The sequence below is a fragment of the Marmota flaviventris genome, chromosome 1, assembly GCF_047511675.1.
Source record: "Marmota flaviventris isolate mMarFla1 chromosome 1, mMarFla1.hap1, whole genome shotgun sequence".
Classification (NCBI taxonomy): Eukaryota; Metazoa; Chordata; class Mammalia; order Rodentia; family Sciuridae; genus Marmota; species Marmota flaviventris.
This window is the reverse complement of record NC_092498.1, coordinates 166,062,385-166,082,283: the sequence shown is the minus strand read 5'-3', so window position 1 is coordinate 166,082,283 and position 19,899 is coordinate 166,062,385. Positions and strand designations below refer to the sequence as shown.

Below are 19,899 nucleotides of genomic sequence, written 5' to 3'. Positions count from 1 at the left end.
CATTCATAGAAGAAGGAAACCATTAAGAAGTGGAGGGCTACCATGCTAGACAAGTGGAGGAATGTGTACGTCTAAATAAGGATTGCTCTGTGTCCTCACAGATCAATGAGGTCACGCTGGGAATTCCCTCTGCAGGGATCTGGCCTGACTGACATGCAATTCCATAAATGCACATGTTTGTCTCATTATCTTTTTTGTATAGTTTATTAAAGTATTAATATAGTTTTAATAAGTAAATATTTTTAGGTTGTAAAACTGGTTCCTCATCTTTATATAATTAATCATAAAACACTCTAAACCTGAAGAAAATAAAGGCTGCATATTCAGTGCTTGTGTCCCTTTTTTCAATTGTACATGGTTAATTTGTTCTTGTGTTTATTTCAGTAGCATGCATAAAATCTGTGCTCTTGAATTAATTTTTGTCTTTAATATAATTTGTCCCATCATGTCTGATTTTTATCAGGTATAATTATCAGGGTACTTATAAAGCTATTGCCAACAAACCTGAGCTTCAAAATGGAGATTTGCTGCCTAATCTTTAAAACCATAGACTTTGATGTTATCTCAACAAATTTGAATTCTATACTACTTCTTAGGATTCTGCCTATTGGCTTTAAATACCATCCGAATACAGATAACTTTCACATTTTTCACTAAGTGGAAAACCCTGTGAGACTAGGAATTTTGTCTTTGCCACAATCCTTTGAACAATGATTACATGTTAATAGGCGCTGACATATTGATTAGTAAAACGAATGATACAGATAATTCTATTTTCAATGCATAACAGGCTTTGAAATCAAAGTGATTGGGTTAAAGCTTTTTAGAATAAACATTTATCAATATTTATTTAACCCTGTTTGTCAGGAAATAGGGTTGTAGTAGCATAAGACACTGGTTTTCAAAGATAAGGAAACATTATAATACAAGTTTTAGAATAAGGAAAAATATTTTGACAACTCAATTCTGCCAGGCATCTTTTACACATTTTTTCTGACAAAATGAGGTAGGTAGGTGATATTTAAGTTATAAAGATACATGCAAGTGCGCAGTAAGTTTAGTAACTCTAAAATTGTGTGGCGAGAGAATGGCAGAGACATTGTGTTAAACCTCCACCTGACCATAGTGGGAGAGATCATGGTAGAGGCCACAAAGGTGATAGCTTAGTGTTACCAAAGGCTTCTGAGCATGTGACCTATGACCGACCCTCTTTTGCCTCCCAAGACTGCTGCTGCAGGACTCCTTCCTCAGGACATTTAGCTGTCCTGCTCCATACTTAGGTTGAATGTCTTAGTGCAGAACATAGCCATTTGAGGAGCTTGTGTTGAGATATCTTGTCTTTGTTATTCATTAACTTATGATTTTCGTTTGGGTCATTTTGTCCCAGTTTACTCACCATGTGCGCTGAAGGTAACAGGATAAGGCAAAGGCTGCCTTCTGGTGAAGCTTCCAGTCCAATGTGAGACAGTAAACAAGCAGGCAAGATAACGACAGACTAATGCTTCATTTGTGCTTCCAAGGAAATAGGAGGATAGGATAACTTGGAAAGGCCTAAGGCAGCATTCGAGTGAACATACACAGGACGATTCTGGGAAAGGCTTGGCATGTCAGAAAAATCAAGTATAGCTAGAAATGCCAAGGAAAATTGGTAGAAAGTGAAATTAGAAATGTGGCAGGACCTTGATGAAATATGGCCTTAACGGTGATCTGTTTCAATTATGTCCAAAGAGTGAAGGGAAACCATGAAAGTATAAAGCATGGGTGTGACATCTTGTTTTTCTTTAGGATAACTCCCTGATAAGATTTTACTAAGTGGAGTGCTGGAAATGGTATTGAACTGTTTTTGTAATATTAACATTTGGGCAGCTGCAGGACCTACTTGTACAGGGGACACGGCTGGAAAACAAGAAGTCTAGTTATTGTACTAGTATATGAAAAAATGCTCAATATCTTTAGCCATCAGGGAAATGCAAGTCAAAACTGCATTGAGATTCAATCTCACCCCCATCAGAATGTTTTACCCCAGGCTATGATCAAGAATACAAAAAAAGAGCCCTTGTGGTAGTGCATGCCTGTAATCCCAGCGGCTAGGGAGGCTGAGACAGGAGGATCTCAAGTTCAAAGCCAGCTTCAACAACTTCGAGGTACTAAGCAACTTAGTGAGACCCTGTCTCTAAATAAAATACAAAATAGGGCTGGGGGTGTGGCTCAGTGGTAGAGTGCCCCTGAGTTCGAGTTCAAACACTGGTACCCAAAAAAAAAAAAAAAAATACAAAAAAGGATGCTTTGAGGATAAGGGGGAAAGGAACCCTTACACACTGTTGGTAGGAATGTGAATTATCAGCATGGAGATACTTCAAAAACCAAAGATAGAACTACGATATGATCCAGTTATACCACTCCTGGGTGTATACTCAAAGGAATTAAATTCAGCACATGCTAGAAATAACTGCGTACCAGTGTTTATTATAGCAAAATTCACAGTAGCCAAGTTATGGAATCAGCTTAGGTGCATGTCAATGGATGAAAGAATTTCAAAAAATGTGGCATAGTTACACGATGGAGTATTATTCACTCATAAAGAAGCATTTATGCCATTTGCAGAAAAATGAATGGAACTAGAGATTATGTTAACTGATATAAGTCAGAAAAGTATGAGGTTTTACCTCATATGGAATCTGGGGCAGGGGGATGGACACAAAAATAACAGGGAGACTTCTAAAGAGGAAATGGGTCATGAGTGATGGGAGAGTGGATGTAAGCAAAGTAAGTTATTTGCCTATATGAAAATGCCACAATGAAACCCATTATTCTGCATAATTAAAATGCACTTATATTTTTTAAAGAGGTTATTGTAGGCTGGGGGTGTAGGTCTGTGGTAGAGGGTTTGCCTAGCTTATCCAAGGCCCTGGGTGGGTAGGGGTTGTTGTCATCCAGGTGAGATATTGATGCTTTGGGCTAGGTAAAGATAGTATGAATGGAGAAGAAGATGCATTCAAGGTATGATAAAGACTGCAGGATTTGCTGATGGTTTGGAAGCAAAAGCTGTGGACAGTTGAATAATCAAAATAATTTACTGAGCTGGTAAAAGTTAGAGTGGGTTCTATTGTTTGTTTTTTTGGTGGGTAGGATGGGTAATCAAGAGTTTCATCTTAACCCAGCCGAGTGGTGCACACCTGTAATCCCAGTAGCTTGGAAGGCTGAGGCAGGAGGATTGCGAGTTCAAAGCCAGCCTCAGCAAAAGCAAGGTGTGAAGCAACTCAGTAAGACCCTGTCTCCAAATAAACTACAAAAATAGAGCTGGAGATGTGACTCAGTGGTACCTCCTCCCACCCTCTGCCCTGTCAAAGTTAAATTTAACATAAATTTAAGTTTGCAATGCTTTGTAGATGTCCAATTGGAGATAAAAGGCCATTGGATAACAATCTAGATCCCAGGGAGAGGTCCAAACTGGAGATACACATTTGGGAATCATATTTATAGTAAAATCCATGAAACGTTATAAAGTCATCTAAGGAGACCTTGCCCCAAAGAACCCCAATATCAGAGAACGGATTCAACACGATCAGTAAAATATGAGAACTAGGAGCATGTATGTTGTCTGAGAAGCCTGGAGAAGAGACACCTGTTAAGACAAAATGAGACTCTGGGGCTGGGGATATAGCTTAGTTGGTAGCGTGCTTGCCTTGCATGCACAAGACCCTGGGTTCAAACCCCAGCACCTCACAAAAATGAAGTTTTAAAATGAGACTCTGTCGGCGGGACTACGTAAAGCGGTCGAAAACCCATTATGTTGCTGTCATCCTACCTTGAGAACTATCTACAGCAACATCCACCCAATCTCTGCTACGGCACAGCCCCGCCTTTCCCGCTTTCCCAGAATCCTCCGAGCCGACGCCCGCGGCGGCCATTTTGATTGTGGGCAGCCCTGCGGGAAATTGCGCCTGCGCGGTGGCCTTTCCGCTCTGGAGGTCTAGCTGAGGAAGAGGCTGGTGGGCGTCCGCCGCCACGATGACCCAGGCTGAGAAGGGGGACGCAGAAAACGGGAAGGAGAAGGGCGGGGAGAAGGAGAAGGAGCAGCGCGGCGTGAAGCGGCCCATCGTGCCTGCGCTGGTGCCGGAATCGCTGCAGGAGGTGGGGCGCCGCGGGCTGGACTCAGGACCCCACGCCTAGCCTAGGTCCTCTGGGGCCAGGCCGGGGCTCAGAACGCGGCCGAGGAAGGGAGGCCTGGCAGCCGTTGGAAGGGGTCGGGTTTCCCCCCTAGAGGATTGTATCACTAGTGGGTGGTGCCGCGAAGTGGTCGTTTCGCGCCGGTCGCGGGCTTTGAGGGAACGCGGTGCGCAGCAGAGTCTGGCGGTCAGTGCGCGAGCTCCGCGTTCCTCTCGCCGGCTCCGCCAGGTTCTGAGCCCCGCGTCCCGGAAACTACGACCGTGCTATCACGTGCCTCCCAAGTTGCTCTGAGCTTTACATGGCCTCAGGGAGAGTTTAGCACCCGGCTGGTCCACGGGGAGCTGCAGCTGATGATTGTTACATGTTCAGGTGTTTTCCATTGTTAGCAAAGATTCTTCAAACTTCAAAGCAAGGAGAAGGTGGACTTTTTTCTCTAAAGTAGAGATTGAGACCTGCCTGTTCAGAAGAGAACAAGATTAAGTCAGATTTACCAGGAAAAACAAATTTGCATTAGCTTGGCATGAGAGGAGCTTTATTGTACATTTGCAAGCACTTTATTCATCAGTGAAGAAAACACCTTCTCATAGGAAAACTGGAAAAGACAATGCATAATTCACAAAGAAATAAGGAGGCATTAAATGCTCAGAATTTCACGTTGTCATCTGAGCCAGCTTCCTCACCCATGGGTGGGTTAGAACAGTTGTAAAATGCCTAGCAGAGTGCCTGGCACATGGGAAGCCCTCGGGGGTAATTATTACTGTTGCAGAAGCCTGGTTTCTCCAGTTGAAGGAGCAGGCTAGATGGTCTGTAGTGGCCTTGCCTGTTTCTACTCCCTGTCATTCTCCCACTTTATACAGGAGCCTATTCCTAGTAGAGCTTGCTGTTGTGGGGGGCACAGATAACAGAACATGGTGTGGAATGGGCTAGTGCAGAGGATTATACAGCAGACAGCAGGCACTTCCTTCTGCCCTGACAGGGCAGGTTTCTCCAAAGGAGGTAACATCTGGACTGAAACCTGAAGATAATTAGGAGTTAGCAGGGGAAGTTCAGAAAGGGAAGGAGAACAGCATGGAAGACACTTGGGCCTAGAGAGGATAGGCAGTAAATTAGGATGTCTGGAATTGAGGAAGATAGCAGAAGCCATATTGTGAGGATCATATAAGCTGGAATATGGCATCTTCTGAAGGCAATGGAGAACTTTTGGAAGGCTTCCTGTATTAAGTGCTTCTCTCCATACCTCCTATGGCTGGGCTGCATGATTAATGATTAATTCATTTCATCCTCACAAGAGTGCTTGAGATAGGAATGTAATCAGAGCAAAGAAGTAGCTTCTGAATTTGCAGCCAGATTTATGAATCCTGAGCCTGGGCCCTTAAGCACTACAGCAGTCAGTGTGTGTAGCACCCTTTAGTTTTTCCATGTTCTCTGTGATACCTATATTGTTTAATGTAGTAAGATTTGTTTTTTTTTAAGAAAACAAGACTTAATCCAGAGAAATAATGTGTGGAATGTATCCATTTTTTTAATACATTAAATATGTGATTACCAAAAAATATTTGTCCACACTCTAAGAAGCTGCATTTTCTACTCCAGAGCTTCCCAGTCAACATGCTGCAGATTGTAAGCTGTTAATGAGGTACAGGTATCCCTGATGTTGGGCAGCCTCATCTGTTTACCCCAATATGTTGGACAAATGTCTGCCTTACACAGAATAGCTTGGGAAAGTACTGCTCAACACCTTGGTTCTTAAGAATGATGCCATTGTGATTCAACAAATAACCTCCCAGGCTCCTGTCACCCATATGTTGGGATATAGATTAGTGAACGGGACAGGTGTCCCTTCTCATGGAAAGTTTATTGTATGTTGAGAGAGCAAACAATAAATAGTTACAGAAGTGACAATGTCATAAAGGAAGGAATACCATAAGATTGCTGGGGATGTGGGCAGCAAATCTTGTCTGATGACATTTAACTTCAGACCTGAAGGAGGAGTAACACTTAGAGGCAGGAGAGAACATTTCAAGCAAAGGAGTTGTCTGTTTGAAGGCTCCAAAGTCAGTGAGTTAAGAATTCAAGAGGAACCAGACTCGATGGTGCACACATGTAACTCCAGCTACTTGGGAGGCTGAGGCAGGAGGTTTGTGTTTTTGAGGCCAGCCTGGCAACATAACAAGACCCCATCTAAAAAAGGAATATAGATTAAGATTAAAGAGGTTAAAATGAAAGTGGTTCTGGAGTGAAGCTAGAGAATTAGGCAGAGGTTCTGAACTTATTGACAATCCACAGAACTGTTTTGAAGGAAGACGGGTAAGAAGACAACTGTAACTTGATGTCAGGGTAAAATAGGTACTAAAGAGTCAGGCTGGAATTGCAATTCTTAACTAAGTGAAAAAGATTGTCAGTCCCTTCTCTTATTCCCTACTGAAATTTGGAACCTTCAACAAGTTCATGTAGCAGAAGTTCTCCCAAGTAATTCTGTATTCTGCCCTCTTCAGATTTATTGAGCTGAAATGATTGTCATGTAAAAGTAAAGCCCACAGTTATTGCCACCGTCCTGGATTTGTGCTGCTTTGTCAGTCCTTGTTCACCATTATCCAAGGATGGATTGTGAATTGCAGCAAAGTTTTCTGATTTGTGAGGATAGCTCTTGCTATGTCAGGTAAATAATACAGAACCAACAAGGGTAACCTTGTTTTAAAAATAATGACACCAAAATACATTTGGTGGACACATTCTGAAGTGATTAACATATAAAGTCTTAGTTTCCAGCATTACAAAATAATAATTCCATTAATTCCTTCTCTGACCCCTTCCATCAAACCTAAGTAATTTTTATTAGTCACCTCAGGAGCTTTTTAAAATTGTCAGTTCTTAGGTGTTCTCCCTGGAGTTTCTGAATCAGAAAACTTAGGACATTTTTTGTTTTTTTAACCTTAACAAATGTTTTAGGTCATTCATATGGATCTTAGAACATAGTATTCTCCATATTCTTCCACACTCTATACCTTGTTTAATTGTCTTCCTTAGTAATTAGATGGGTGGTAGAAACTTCATCCTAGTCATCATCGTACCCATAGTCTCTGGCACATAATCACTCAGTATTTATGTGTTAATTTATGTTGGATAATTTTGTTTAATTTAAGCAAATATTTGTTTAGCTGGATGCACTCTGAGTCAGATCAAGAGCATACAGATACAAAAAGATGGAGAGCAGTAATTGGATATTTCTCAACTCCTCTACTGAATTATTTTGATACTCTTGAGTCCAGTAGTCTTTACAGGAAACTTAGTTTGTTACCAATGGATTGATTAATTTACACCTGTATAGTATTTACTGAGATCACACACCTGTGTTTCACATTTGCAGCAAATCCAGAGCAACTTCATTGTTGTAATACATCCAGGTTCAACAACTTTGAGAATTGGTCGAGCCACAGACACACTCCCTGCCAGCATTCCTCATGTCATTGCAAGAAGACACAAACAACAAGGGCAGCCCCTATACAAGGACAATTGGCTCTTAAGGGAAGGACTAAATGTAAGTCAAAATAGTGGACCTGGAGAGAAAGCCCAAGGTTGTTTCCTTGTGAGGGCTTAGACACCCAAGAGTATCTGGGAATCTTGAACAAACATCCTCATAGCTTTACTGTGTTTTAAAATAATAACAGCTGTCATTTTTTATCTGAACTGTTGATTTAGATTGTGAAGAATTAGTTACAACAAAAATAAATTCAGTTTAACTGATTAAGATTAATTGGATATTGATAAAGGTGATCTTTAATGGAAGTTATAGAATTGTCACTTAAAATGATATGGGTTTTTATTAACTGATAACTGTATTTTCTTTTCTAAACACTTATACTTTAAATCCAACTCATATTTTAAAACCATTAGCAAATTGAACTGCTATGGCCAACCACTTACTATAGTCTTAGATCAAATTATAATTTCAAGACAAAAAAAATAATTTCCCTGAAGTAAGCATTCACTCAATCTTATTTTGCAGATGGTAATTATTAGAAAAAAATTTGTTAGCTGTTAAATCTGCATATTGCGTCATGATTCACTTTTAGCTTTCAAGTTTTAAGTTAAGGACAGTTTTAGAAATTTAAATTTTTGTAATTGTGATGGTAACCTTTAGGATTCTCTTGTTTGGTATAACTAGCAGACTACTGAAGTCCAGTTATAAATTTAATTATAACTCGCCCATGTAAGAGTCCACAAAATCTTAGTAACTTGTATATTTGGTTAATCAAAATACAATATGTAGAAGGAATGTGACATTGTTACAAAATTGTAAACATGAGAAATACAGATGTATGGAAGAATCTCTGAAATACTTTGTAAACATGAAGTAGATGTGCTTTGATTAGTGCTGTGAAAAATTTTAACAATCAAAAGTCTCTTGAGGATATAGATTTTTGCTAATATTTAGGGTTTGGTCAGAGTTTCATTTTTGACTTTTTTATTTACAATAAAAGATTACTTGGAATCCTGTAAATTACTGCAAATGACAGAGATTAAGGAAATGCTGTTTGTTGATGAGGGAGTAGTTCCTAATGATGGATTAAATAGTAGCTTTCTCTTTTCACTAAGTCCTTTATTCTGCTCATCTTTCAATTTTTTCCCCTCAGAAACCTGAAAGTAATGAACAAAGACAAAATGGCCTTAAAATGGTGGATCAAGCAATATGGTCTAAAAAAATGTCAAATGGCACAAGACGAATTCCTGTGTCTCCTGAACAGGTTAGTCAACTTTTTCTTCCCATTTATTCTTTTCCACTTTTATTATCATATGTCTCTCAATGGGGACATATTATCATATGTCTCTCAATGTGGGCTATTGTGCAAATAACAGGGTGGACTCACACAAACCTAGATGATCTAGCTGCCTACACACTTATGCCATATGGCATAGCTTATTGCTCTCAGGCCATAAACCTGTGTAGCATGTTATTGTATTGAATACTATAGGCAGTTGTAATAAAATGGAAGGTATATGTGTATCTAAACATAAAAAGTACAGTAAAAATGCAGAATAAAAGATAAAAGTATACCCGTGTAGGGTATTTATCATGAACAGAGTTTGCATAACTGGAAGTCTCCCTGGGTGAGACAGTGAGTGGTGAGAATGAAGGCCTAGGATGTCACTGTACACTACTGTACACTTTATAAACATTGTACACATAGGCAACACTTAATTTTTTTTTTTTTTTCAGAAACAAATTTAGCTTTACTAAAACCTTTAAAAAAAAAAAACAGTACTGGAGATTGAACCCAGAAGTGCTCTACCACCGAGCTACATCTCAGCCCATACACACACACACACACACACATATTTTTTCTTTTTGAGACAAGGTTTCACCAAGTTGCCTTGAGGTTAGCCTCAAACTTGCAGTTCTTCTATCTTAGCCTCCCAATACCTGGGGTTATAGGTTGCAGCTCCATACTTAGCCACTTTGCTGTAACTTCTTCAGTTTTTTTATAATACAGCTTAAGATACAAACATGGTACAGATGTATAAAAATTTTCTTTATATCCTTATCTATGTTTTTTTCTATTTAAATTTTTTTTCTTTTAAACTTTTCTTGGTTAAAATCTTAACACACACGTTAAGCCAGCATGGGGTAAGGATCATCAGTATTACTGTCTTCTACCCCCACATCTTATTCCACTGGGAGGACTTCATGGGTAATAACACATGGAACTATGATAACAGTGTCTTTTCCTGGAATATCTCCTGAAGGACCCTGAGAATCTTTTACAGTTAACTTTTATAAATAAATATAAAATATATGTACTATATACATATAAAATAATATTTTATATTAAATATTTTATACACATATATGGAATATACTCTATAAAAGAATGGTATAAATATATAAACCATTAACATAGTTTATTATGAATATCAAGTTTAAGTACTATACCTAATTGTTCGTGTTTTACTTTTGTGTGACTGGAAGAGCAGTACATTTGTTTATACCAGCATCACCACAAATGAGTGAGTAATGTCATGAGTTAGTAGGTGGTTGGAATTTTTCAGCTCCATTATAATGTTATGGGTCCACTGTCTTATATGTGGCCTATTATTGACCAAAATATCATTACGTGGCACATGACTATAATACCATTCACACGTTTTCCCTTTTATTCTGCAAATACAAGATGAGATTTCCTTTAAAAAGAAAGAAACTCCTTTCTTAACTGTATATTGAATACTAGAATACTTGAATCAGTGTCACAAATGCTTAGGCAAGCCAACTAACTTATAAGGTAGTTTATTAACCAAGTTTATAAAAGTTTATATTTTACTGGAGAGTGTGTAATCTAGGATCTTGGTAGGAAGCTGTATTCTTAACTGTATTCTTCAATTTAATATAAACCAATGCAGACATGAGTTAGATTTACATATAGATTTATATTCATCTTTAAGCAGTATATAGTTTTAATTTTGGACTGTCTATAAATAACAAAACAGGTGTGAAAATCATGGGAAAAACCAAGATTGTGGAAAAGGACAAGAAAATCTTTCGGTGACTAGTGAATATTTTCCCCAGTATTTTGGATCTGTGATTAAAATTGATCTGTGAATGGGAGAAACAAAAGGGATTCTTAATGCTGCCCTCCTCCCCTTCTTGTGTAAATGCAACTAATTTTCTTTTTCTTTTTTTTCAGGCACGTTCCTACAACAAACAAATGCGGCCTGCAATTTTAGATCACTGTTCTGGAAATAAGTGGACAAACACGTCTCATCACCCTGAGTATTTGGTAGGAGAAGAGGTAAGAAATGTCTTTACAGTGAAATGAAAAAAGAAAAAACGTGATCTTTCTCTTAAAATCCACTTTGCTACCAAGTTCTGATTGTTTCTTAACATTTGGTTATTCTGCTTTGAGGATCAGATATTCACACTGATACCTGGGTTGTTAAATATTTCACATTCAACATCTAAAACATTCAGAAATTGTTGTTCTTAGTATTCCCCCCCGCACCCCCCAGTGCTGGAGATTGAACTCAGGACCTCAGGCATGTTAGGCAAGTGCTGCTGAGCTACATTCCCCAGCTCCTCATTCAGAAATGTTAATATTAATTCTGGTCTTAGATTTTTGACTCCAGGAGAAGAGTTTTTAAAATATACCTCTTTCCTTCCCTGCCTTTTCTAGGCCTTGTATGTTAATCCATTGGATTGTTACAATATCCATTGGCCTATCAGAAGAGGCCAGTTAAATATTCACCCGGGACCTGGGGGCTCCCTTACAGCTGTTCTAGCAGATATTGAAGTAATATGGTCTCATGCAATACAAAAGTACTTGGAAATCCCACTGAAAGACTTAAAGGTGAGCTAAAATTCCCAGTTAATTTGGATTGTCTTAAAGATTCTTGGTCAACACAAATAGACTTTACCAAGTTGTTTGTGATACAGTGTCCTTCTTGAAGCATTCTCATCCTTAGGGTGGTGGTCTTCCTCAATTAGTTCCTTTCTGATGTCTTATTTTTTAATGTTTTGCTTTGGGGTGTCTCAGTGCTGTTTGGAAGTCAGCAAGCTTGCTCATGTTTATGTTTTCTGTCTCTACTCAGACACATTAGTTGTCTTATCTTTCATTTTACAAATCTGAGATGATTCCAAGTGTGGTGGGGGGAGACTTTGGGTTTCATGAAGAAACAGAAAATGTTAAAGGATTGCACATGTGTTCAAGTTTTTCCTCAGAGCCATTAGCCGTAACTGCTGCTCCTGTGTAGGGACGCCTCCATAAGGACAGGTGTGGTGGGATTGGACTTGACTGGATGTGTTAACGCTTCCACCTTTTTTTCTTTGTTCTTTTTAGTATTATAGATGTATCCTATTAATTCCTGATATCTATAATAAACAGCATGTGAAAGAACTAGTGAATATGATATTGATGAAGATGGGTTTTTCAGGTATGTGGGATATTCTAGTGAGACTTATTTACAAATTTTTTAAAAATTTTATTTATCTAATTACTTGTGGTATTGGAGTTCAAACCCTGGATTTCATGCATGCTAGGGAAGCACTGTACCACTGAGCTACACCCCTAGTCCTGCAGTGAGCCCTACTTGAAATGAAATTGTTCTTTTTCAGTGGCAAAGTTAATCTAATTCACTGATTCATTTAAATGCTTATTCTGAAAAGATTAATGCAGATACATTCCTAAAAGTTTCTAGGCTCCTGACTTTAGTTAATCGTTTTTACAATCTGTACTGCTCTCTAGCTGATTGGTCCTCTGCTTTTTGTTTCTTAGGGATTGTGGTCCATCAGGAGTCTGTCTGTGCTACCTTTGGAAGTGGCTTAAGCAGCACATGTATTGTAGATGTTGGGGACCAGAAGACAAGCGTGTGCTGTGTGGAGGATGGGGTGTCTCATCGGAACACGCGGTAAGGAACTTGTGAGATGATGTTTCCTATTCCCTCTTCCTTCAAAGTCTGTTCATATCATTAGGGTTAAGAAATTATATATTTAAAAGTCGGCATAGGAAACCAGCAAGATTTGGGGAGTATAAATTCTAGCAAGACTAAAAACAAATGATTGCCCTTATTGGAACTTTCTAGTGTGAATCCATGTCAGTGGCTCCTGAAAGTCCTGGCTTGTATTGTATGCTTTCCCATAGAGGAAGTGTGAATGTTAACTTCATTTCTTTTACTGTGGCCTGCCATAGAAAAGCTAATCACACCCTAACAGCAAAGGATGGCTGTTTTCTCATGGTGTCATCAGTGGTAACGAGTTAATAAAATAAATGGCAGGAGCACGTTTGCTGCATGTCCTTCCTAAGACATCTTTATGCAGGTAAAGCCACTTGGGTAGTACAGGAATGGATTCTGTGCATCGTTTTGTGGTCCTAAGACAGCTTTCTTCTGTCTCTTACTTTAGGTAGATTAAGTCTCAGGTACAGAAGAAATGAATATAAACAGGATTCAAGGCGGTCATGAAAAGGTTAATCTACTGCCTCCAATCCCAATTTACAAGACATTCTAAAACCCAGTATGAGGGCTGGGGTTGTAGCTCAGTGGTAGAGCGCTTGCCTAGAACATGTGAGGCTGTGGGGTTTGATCCTTAGCACCACATAAAAAAATAAATAAAGGTTTTTTTTTTTCTTTTTGACATTGTTTTTGTTTATTTTATGCTCTCGTATAGCTCATCACTTTTCCTTTATTCATCCCAATTCATTAAAACAGCTGCATCTAATTACATAAAAACAAGATATTTCTGTGCAAATACATACATGTACATACACTACATAGGAAATATAACTGATTTTTCTGAACAGAGTAATTATAAAAACAAATCATTGACCATCAGAAAAAAAATCTTTGGGAAACTAAAAAGAACTGATTACAATAATATATAGATGTAATAAAATGTAAACTGTCTAAAAACTATAATTGGCAATTGGATAGAGTCATTATGTAAATGAAACATAACCAAACAGTTTTTTTTTTACTTTAAAAATTTTTTTTTAATTTATGTATGACAGTGGATTGCATTACAATTCTTATTACATATATGGAGCACAATTTTTCATATCTCTGGTTGTATACAAAATATATTCACACCAATTCATGTCTTTATACATGTACTTTGGATAATAATGATCATCACATTCCACCATTATTTCTAAAAATGAAGGTATTGTGTCCATCTACAACTGAAAAAAAAAAAAAGAGTGTGTGTGTGTTTTGTGTGTGTGTGTATAAAACTAAATAGATAAAACCCAGTATGAGCTAGCGTGGCTCTGCCATTGTTGTTCTCAAAGTATGGAGAAAATACTGGACCCAGGTTTATTACCATTAAAATAATTTTACAGTGGTCTTCTTAAGTTATAGAAACTTTCAGTTAGTGAACAGTTTCCCTAAGTCTTTCCCTCATAAGTTTGTCTTATGTTGTTACCTCTGCATGCTTGTGAGTGCAGCCAGCCAAACAACTGTGATCTAGCGAAAGTCCATTGACTTGAAAATGAGTTGGATTTAATAATGTATATTCTGTGTTTTGAAAACTTTTTGCAAACAGCAAAAAGCATGTTCATATCATTAGGGTTTAGAAATGACTGCTTCCAGGTGCCCTGTCAACTGGTTTTGGCTCAAGTTCCCTTTGTCCCTTCTACTATCTATTCCATTCTTCCATTCAGTTCTTACAATAAACATTTGAAAATTTTTGTGTTGTACTATGCCTAAAGGAGTTCTTGAAGCACTCTTTGCACCTTCCTAACTCACAGATTTAACAGTCTGCCCTTTTAACTTTAGGCTTTGTCTGGCCTATGGAGGATCTGACGTGTCAAGATGTTTTTATTGGCTCATGCAACGAGCTGGATTCCCTTACAGAGAATGCCAGTTAACAAATAAAATGGATTGCCTTCTTCTGCAGCACCTTAAAGAAACTTTTTGTCATTTAGACCAGGTGGGAACAAAATATTACCTATCATTTTTTTGTTTCTAGAGAAAATGTAATATTTAAAAGGTATTTTAAGATTAATTATACTGCTCTTTTAACCCAATTAATAAAGCCTAGAAGCTTTGCTCTCAAGGGGGTGAGAGCTTTTTGATATGGTCAAGACTCTCTTGAACCCAGAATGCACAGGTTGTTTTTTAGGAGAATTTAGCACATTTTTCTCTGAAGGTGTCTAATCACTCTGATAAGAATGAAGATAAAATTTTAGGTATAATAAATGTAACAAAAATACATAGATGTGGACATTTTTATTAAATTTTGAAGCACTTTCTTAGTATTGTGAAGAGTTAACCTTTAAATCATATATCTATATGTGTATATATAATATATGCATACATATATTAGATATGGGTTGGCTACCTTTTTTACTTTTTGTATTTGACTTTTTTTCCTCTACTTTTTCAGATAATAGAATTCTGAGTTTTAAGACTCTAAGAAACATAAAAAGGGTCTAGATATAAGTTGAGAGAATTTGCTTATTGATTGAGGTCACTCTTTGTATTAATGTTTATCAAAAATGAAAACTGCAGATGATATACATTTCAGAAGTGTTAAATAGGAAAGCAAAGAACAACAGAATTCTTGGGTTTTTGGTTTTTTTTTTTTGGTACCTGGGATTTAACCCAGGGGTGTTTAACCACTGAGCCACATCCCCAACCCCTTTTTAATTCCTTTTATTTGAGACATGGTCTTGCAAAGGTGCTTAGGGTCTCGCTAAGTTGCTGAGGTTGGCTTTGAATTTGCCAGGCGTTTGCCCCCACACCCAGTTTGGAACTTTTTTTTATTAAGTATAGTGAGAGTGGTACAGGGTTGTAGGGTGGCCTTTTTATTGTAAAATTTAGAGATGGAGAGGCTTATGCATAATTTGAGGAGTTTACATGCATTCTTACTGATTTACTGACAGCATCTTTTCCTGGAATCAGGACATCTCTGGGCTTCAGGACCATGAGTTTCAGATTCGCCATCCAGATTCTCCTGCCCTGCTTTACCAGTTTCGGTTAGGAGATGAAAAACTCCAGGTAACCCCATAGATGTGTATATCTTGGGTAAAAAGAAATCTATCCAGGCTCAATCAATCACACTGGGAGAATGTGCACTTGCTGGGAACATGGTGAGTTTGCTAGTTGGAAGTTGGAGGCAGTATCTTTCTGATTCTTTTTTTCTTTTTCATGCTTAGGCTCCAATGGCTTTGTTTTACCCCGCAACTTTTGGAATTGTTGGACAGAAAATGACAACTTTGCAGCACAGATCCCAGGGTGATCCTGAGGATCCTCATGATGAGCATTATCTACTGGCTACACAGAGCAAGCAAGAACAGGTTCATAGTAATTCTGGTGGGAGAAGAGACAATTTTGATCCTGCAGGAGAAGTTTGCCCAGAATTAATAGATCACTGATCATTTATTTCGGTCTTCAACAGACTAACCCTGATACTGCTTGTAGAACTAGAGATGAAGTGTGAATTTTATTTTGTCTTTTACAGTATTGGAGGTTGACCCCAGGGCCTTCAACAGGCTAGACAAATGCTCTACAACTGAGCTATATCCCTATCCCTTTTTTATTTTTTATTTTGAGATAGAATTTCACAAAGTTGCCCAGCCTTGCCTCAAACTGGCAATCTTCCTGCCTCAACCTTTGAATAGCTGGGATTACAATGCCTGATTAAAGTCTGACTTTAAATCCAGATGACAGACTTCTTTATTCAGGCATTAATTCAGTTTTCTGAATGCCATGCCATGTACTTAAAAAGTTAATGAAAACACTTTTCTTTTGCCATAATATTATTTACTTACATTATCTGCTACTAAATATTGATTCAGTAGTATTTTCAGTAGCATCTCACCTACTTTATAATTAATTACGTTGTAAAAGGTATATGGCATGGGCAAAGAGCTGAATTTTTTTGTTCAAAACTAGTTTCAGTAATAAGAGGTCTGCTGTAGGAGCATAAAATGAAGCTTTTACCTGCTAATGAAATATCAGAGCTCATGATGAAAAATAGATGAGAACTATAAACCTTTTCTAGTCTTTGTTCCTGCCCCATAGGTAAATGTGAAGCAGTAGATAGAACTTAAAAATGAGGATTTTCTAGTAGCCGTTGGCCCATGAATCCTATTGAAATATTTCACTTCAGGAAAAATGGTATCAGTACTAACATTTTAATATCAAAATCCAACCAGTGGTAGATCCACACTGAGTCCTACCGAGACTGCTTTGGCTTTAGAGTGTGCTCACTCCTCACTCCTAGGTTATCTTGGGATTGGGTGCTGGGCAGTATGTGTATAACTTGCTGGCTTTTGTTTCATAATGGGACATGATAGGCAGGGAAGGGTGGGATCTAGCTAGACAATATCAACAGTGTTCTGTTATGGTCATACCATCTACTTGATTATCCTTTTGATTTATAGTCTGCAAAAGCTACTGCTGACCGAAAATCAGCATCTAAACCCATTGGATTTGAAGGAGATCTTCGTGGCCAGTCCTCTGATCTTCCAGAAAGACTCCATTCTCAGGAGGTGGATTTAGGATCCTCCCAGGGAGACTGCCTGATGGCTGGCAATGACTCCGAGGAGGCCCTCACTGCACTGATGTCCAGGAAAACTGCCATCTCACTGTTTGAAGGGAAAGCCCTGGGCCTTGACAAAGCCATCCTGCATAGCATAGACTGCTGTTGTAAGCACATTTGGGGACACCAGAAATAACAAATAAATTGGTTCAATTTAGGGTATATTTTTGCAGTGTATCATGGTCATTCAGAAACTATCGAGTACCTACTCTGTCCTTGCTTTGCCAGGTGTTAGGAGTACAGTAATGAAATAGAATAATTGGTTTTTGGCCTTATTGATTGTATAGCATAGGGAGAATAACATAATTGCATAAATAAGAAATTATAATTGTGGTGGGTGCTGCAAAGTTGAACTATAGGGTCCTAAGAGCTCCTGATTTAGAGATGTAATAAAGGAGTTTTACTTACTCCGGGGAAGGTTTGGAGGGTGGGCAGTAGGGAATGCTTTCTTGAAGAGCCATGTGAGAGATCTCAGGTGGAGAGCAAACAGGTTGTTAGACAAACAGGGTGACATTCCATGCAGAGGAAGAAAGCTGCAAAGACTGATGTGGGAACCAGAGTGTGGGAATGAGGCTGGAGAGTAGGTGAGTACCACACCACACTGGACCTCATGGTCCACCTTGAAGGGTTTGGTCTTAATCCTTTGAGTAACAAGGCATGAAGGGTGGGGTGGCGGCATGCTCAAGATTTGTGTTTTACAAGGTTCCTCTGGCTGTGTGGGTTTAAGAGTGGTCTAGAGGGAGATCTTTGAGGAGGTTATTGCAGTTGTTCAAGCAAGAGATGTTTGTGGCTTGGCCTAGTGGTGGTGGTGGTAAGTGGAAGGGATATCTATGTCTTTTCAGCATCTGATGATACCAAAAAGAAGATGTACAGCTCCATCCTGGTCGTGGGAGGTGGTTTGATGTTTCATAAAGCTCAAGAATTTCTACAGCACAGAATTCTCAACAAAATGCCACCTTCGTTCAGGCGAATTATTGAAAATGTGGATGTAATTACAAGGCCTAAGGTGTGTTGTTTCATGGTGCAAATTGAACTGTATGCAAACGAAACCAGCAGTGGTTATTTCTAAGTGGACAGTTAAAACCTGGGAGGTTTGGGCTTGTGTCAGGCGAGGTTGTAAGAGTATGAGGAAGTGCAAAAATTACTCTTGAGTGTGGCACAGATGTGGCAGAAGGAGCTCTGGACTAGGTGACTAAATTCCTGGTTCTGGCCCTTGCTGCACCTGACTTCTACCTTTGTGAGAGAATCAGGTGGGTTGAGAATACTGTTCTCTCATACCCTGACAGCCTCTTATAGTCAAGAACTATTGCTGGTCCCTGGACTAGAAAGATCTTTAAAAATCTTTTTGGTTTGAACTATCTTGAAAAGAAGTATAAACCCAGGAATTTTGAAATACATTGTGTCTGAATTTCATTAAATATAAACCCAGGAATTTAGAAATATATCATGTTTGAATTAAATCTCACTACAGTTCCTGGTGATATTATTTTCTTTTACTTCTGAGGGAAGGATTGTGGGAATGTATTTATTCCACTCACATATCAAAATTATTTTGTTATATATGTTCCTGCTTAAAGGCCTGTTGTGGAATAGTAGTGAAGGGTAGCATGTTCAATAGTAAAAATTAAAAGTGTTCTCTTGTCAGATCAGAGAGGTCTTAGTTGTCCATGAGTCCCAGTGTCTTAATATGGGTAGAAGACCTAGCTTCTTAGGACATGAACTCAGCAGGAATCCTTCCCAGATTAAAGTAAATGAAGTATACATCTTGTCTGCTTATACTAAAACAGTTCTATCACTTGTCTAGGACATGGATCCTCGGCTGATTGCATGGAAAGGAGGGGCAGTGTTGGCATGTTTGGATACAACTCAGGAACTGTGGATTTATCAGCGAGAATGGCAGCGTTTTGGTGTCCGCATGTTACGAGAGCGAGCTGCTTTCGTGTGGTGAAATGGGGAGGAAAAGTCGCTGTTGAAGACCAAAACAAGTCTCTTGGTATAAAGAATATGTATGTATGTATTTTAATTTATTGACCTAGATGCTTAATTGTCAAGGAAAAGAAATAAATTTCAGTTTTATGTTCATGATATGACATTGGTTTGAAATTATAATCTTTTGAAGACAGGTCATTTAAGAATAAATATGAACTCTTTAATTGTAGCTCTCTGCCCCTTTCTCAGGGCTTCGCAGTGATATAAAATGTTGCTGTTGAACTTTCTTTTATGGGGTGAAGAACTTTTTGTTGACCTCTGAGCATTGTCAGCCATACCGATGTGACTTGTGAGAAGGGCCCATTTGTGCCATTTCCCTCTTGTCTAGCATAGTATAGGTGTCTTGAGTTCTGTGCACGTGACTCATGTATTCTTGGAATTCTAAATACAAAAAAAGTAGTTTTTGGGTTTTTTTCAATTTTCTGTGGGATTACAAAAAAAGGAACCCATTCAATTCTAGATTTCTAGAGACAACAACTTAAGGCTTTACTGGCTAGATGCTGTCATCAGAAATGCTGTAGGGTGGGTTAAAGAAAACTGTTATAAGAGCAAGACAACAGCTAAAATGGACATCTTTCCTTCTTAAAGCTATATAGAAATGATTTGTATAAAATTTAGAGTTGTTAGCTTGTGCTGTATAATATGGTAACTGTCAGGATTACTACTTGATCATCAAGTTTTTCTTTATTTGAAGAACCAGATGCAAGCTT

General features: G+C 38.4%; 1 protein-coding gene across 3 annotated transcripts; it reads left to right on the top strand.

Moving 5' to 3' along the window:
- Positions 1-3,932: 3,932 nt before the first annotated feature.
- On the top strand, positions 3,933-19,287 carry Actr8 (actin related protein 8). 3 transcript variants are annotated; one of them, XM_027947836.2, is made up of 13 exons: positions 3,933-4,134; positions 7,538-7,708; positions 8,805-8,915; positions 10,851-10,955; positions 11,337-11,510; positions 12,000-12,093; positions 12,435-12,567; positions 14,431-14,584; positions 15,559-15,654; positions 15,813-15,953; positions 17,043-17,307; positions 18,043-18,206; positions 19,005-19,287. In XM_027947836.2, the coding sequence occupies exons 1-13, from the start codon at positions 4,012-4,014 to the stop codon at positions 19,146-19,148; spliced, it is 1,875 nt and encodes a 624-aa protein (XP_027803637.1). In that variant the 5' UTR covers positions 3,933-4,011; the 3' UTR covers positions 19,149-19,287. The 3 variants fall into 3 exon arrangements, with proteins under 3 accessions (XP_027803637.1, XP_027803638.1, XP_071474914.1); XM_071618813.1 differs by having other exon boundaries at positions 4,062-4,134; positions 7,575-7,708; XM_027947837.2 differs by lacking the exon at positions 7,538-7,708.
- Positions 19,288-19,899: the final 612 nt, after the last annotated feature.

Excerpts from the sequence above, each read along its gene's own strand:
- Actr8 (XM_027947836.2), top strand. The coding sequence starts at position 4,012 with ATGACCCAGGCTGAGAAGGGGGACGCAGAAAACGGGAAGGAGAAGGGC. Across the intron at positions 10,956-11,336 it reads AGTATTTGGTAGGAGAAGAG|GCCTTGTATGTTAATCCATT; the intron begins GTAAGAAATGTC and ends TGCCTTTTCTAG. Across the intron at positions 18,207-19,004 it reads ATGTAATTACAAGGCCTAAG|GACATGGATCCTCGGCTGAT; the intron begins GTGTGTTGTTTC and ends TCACTTGTCTAG.